Source organism: Lolium perenne, chromosome 3 (genome assembly GCF_019359855.2).
Source record: "Lolium perenne isolate Kyuss_39 chromosome 3, Kyuss_2.0, whole genome shotgun sequence".
Taxonomy (NCBI): domain Eukaryota; kingdom Viridiplantae; phylum Streptophyta; class Magnoliopsida; order Poales; family Poaceae; genus Lolium; species Lolium perenne.
The window spans coordinates 318,005,167-318,007,487 of record NC_067246.2 but is presented as its reverse complement, the minus strand read 5'-3'; the positions used below and the strand labels follow the sequence as shown (position 1 = coordinate 318,007,487).

Sequence of the window (2,321 nt, the reverse complement as noted above, 5' to 3'; positions counted from 1 at the left end):
GACAGCAATTCCACAGACCAACAGTAAGCAAATCTAGTAAAACATGTTTCTTCCCTAGCATACAGATTGCGGAATTAGTAAAGCCCACGGAGAACAACGATGACATATGTTCAAAGATTCAATTGCATGAGGTAAATTCAGAAGTAGGCAAAATTCTATCCAACTTCTATTGCTGCCAGAAATTAACCACTAGATACTAGATAGATAGCATTGCTAAGAAGTAATGCAAGAGAAGAATAAGTGGTCACACAGACAAATGATAGTATCAAGCAGAATAGATCTAGCATTAGGTTCATAGCATGCCGTAATTAAGAGAGCTTACAGTGGTTCCACCACAGGCCATCTAACCTAGACTACTTAGCCATCCTGTTTCTTGGCCGGAACAAGTGAAAACGAAACAAAAGCATAGCATTGTCGGTCACCGAAATCACAATCCACGAAGACAGAAGAAGATTTGGCGACGCCTTATGCCGTCCCTTGTCAGGCCAGTTCAGAACCCCTGAGGTTGATGGTGTAGTTGCAGAGAACCTGGATGATCGTGAAAGGACGGGCAGTATCAAGGACAAACTCCTTGTTCTGCTCGACGAATTCGAGGGAATCAGAGACCCTCTTGTCTGTCCCGTCACTGATGTTGTGCTTCACTATGCCAGCAAATCGACCAATCTGTAGAGTGTAGTAGACACAGTTTGCCTCAATGGACGGGAACTTGCCAGTATCAACAACCAGGCACCTGTGATGGCCGATGAAGATGGCATACTTGCCGATGGTCTTCATGGGTACGAGCTTTTGCTTCTCCGGTTCGATCCCAAGAACCCCAACGCGTCCCGGCGCCTTGGTGATGAACATGGCTTGTCCACCAAACTCCACCAAGAAACACCGGATGTCGCTGGTGTGTCTAAATGGATCGCCCGAGAAGAACTTGACAAACTCAACCTGAAGCATCTCCGTCAATTCACACAGATTGTCTAACATGGTACTACACGCCACCGACCCCCACCCACCGCCATTGGCGTAGACACCGCCCACCACTGCCTTCCTCATGTAGTTGTAAATGAATTCGTCCAGTCTTTGGGCGTCGAAACGTTTGCTGTCAGGAACAGCCGTGTAGTACTTGCGAGATGAGTCACAGAGCAGTGTGAGGTTGTGCGGAATGCCGCCGGAGAAGAAGAAAACAGCAACCCCCGTGTCCCGGGGCACAGGTGCCGCGTAACGGACCAGTTCGCCGGTGAAAGGATTGAGGACGCGAGCGGCGTGAGGCGGGCTCCTGTCGGCGAGGACGAAGAAGCCACCGAAAGTAATGGCGACGACGTAGTAGCGGCGGAGCCGCGGCAGCTTCTTGCGGAGGAAGCGGCCGGTGCCGATGTTCACAAAGACTCGCATGTCATCGCTCTGGGAGACCACATCGCCGTCGAGGACGATCCACTCACGCGGGTGGAAGCGGCCGTCGATGGGATTCTTCTTGGGGTCGTCGGTGGCTGAGCGCCAGCTGTGGCAGACGGCACGGAGATCCATGTACCAGTCGACGTCGTTGGTGTCGAGGAAGCAGTCAGCGATGCGGCGGACGAGGTCCGACGGGAGCGAGGACCAGTCTGCTGCGGTCGCCTTGGCCGGAGATACTGGAGCTTGGCCGGCCGCAGCGGCCATTGCCGTAGGCTCCAATTCTTGCGCCATTAACGCGCCTCTCCTAGCTGCAAAACCCCAATGTTCTAATCCTCACTGTGAAAAAAGATTTAACTTTTCAGCAAGCGAGTCGCGTGAATGGAATCTGAGAAATACACAACCGACATAGAAGAGGATTCAGTACCAGATCTACAGATGAACACAGCCAGATGGGCAGCAGATGGGGTAAAGCGGATGGCGGCGGCGGCGGCCTAGGGATTTCGGAAGAAAGGGGGGAAACGGATCGAGGACAAGAAGTGGACCGCTAGCGTCAATTTGTTACCGAGTCGCGTCCCCGTGGACATAACGCATACTCCATCCGTCCGCTAGCTTCTGCATCAACCAAACATTTTTAATTTGATCAATATTTTACAAAAAATGACATCAAAATAGTATTATTAATAAACCATATGTATCTAGACGTGTTTTAGTATATAGATAAATACGTATGTAATTAAACATGAGTTGATTAATTTGGAATAGAGCCCTCGAGCTCACCGCCCCGCGCGCCCTCGAGCTCACTGGCCCCTCATGCCCTCGTTCCCATCACCCTCCTCCCCGCCCCCGAGCCCTCGAGCTCCAACGCGCGGTGATGCCCCACCGCAATGGTAGTGTGGCGTTGCGGCCTAGGTCGGGCGGCAGAGAAGGGATTCCTAGCCGAG

The 2,321-nt window shown here is 51.9% G+C and overlaps 1 protein-coding gene across 1 annotated transcript; it reads right to left on the bottom strand.

Annotated features, from left to right (window-relative positions):
* Positions 1 to 237: 237 nt before the first annotated feature.
* On the bottom strand, positions 238 to 1,933 carry LOC127345598 (uncharacterized). The gene is made up of 2 exons (XM_051372092.1): positions 1,805 to 1,933; positions 238 to 1,716 (listed from the first exon to the last, which is right to left on the bottom strand). The coding sequence occupies exon 2, from the start codon at positions 1,669 to 1,671 to the stop codon at positions 481 to 483; it is 1,191 nt and encodes a 396-aa protein (XP_051228052.1). The 5' UTR covers positions 1,672 to 1,716; positions 1,805 to 1,933; the 3' UTR covers positions 238 to 480.
* Positions 1,934 to 2,321: the final 388 nt, after the last annotated feature.

What these genes read in the sequence shown, in the direction of transcription:
- LOC127345598 (XM_051372092.1), bottom strand. Translation starts at nt 1,671, where the DNA reads ATGGCGCAAGAATTGGAGCCTACGGCAATGGCCGCTGCGGCCGGCCAA.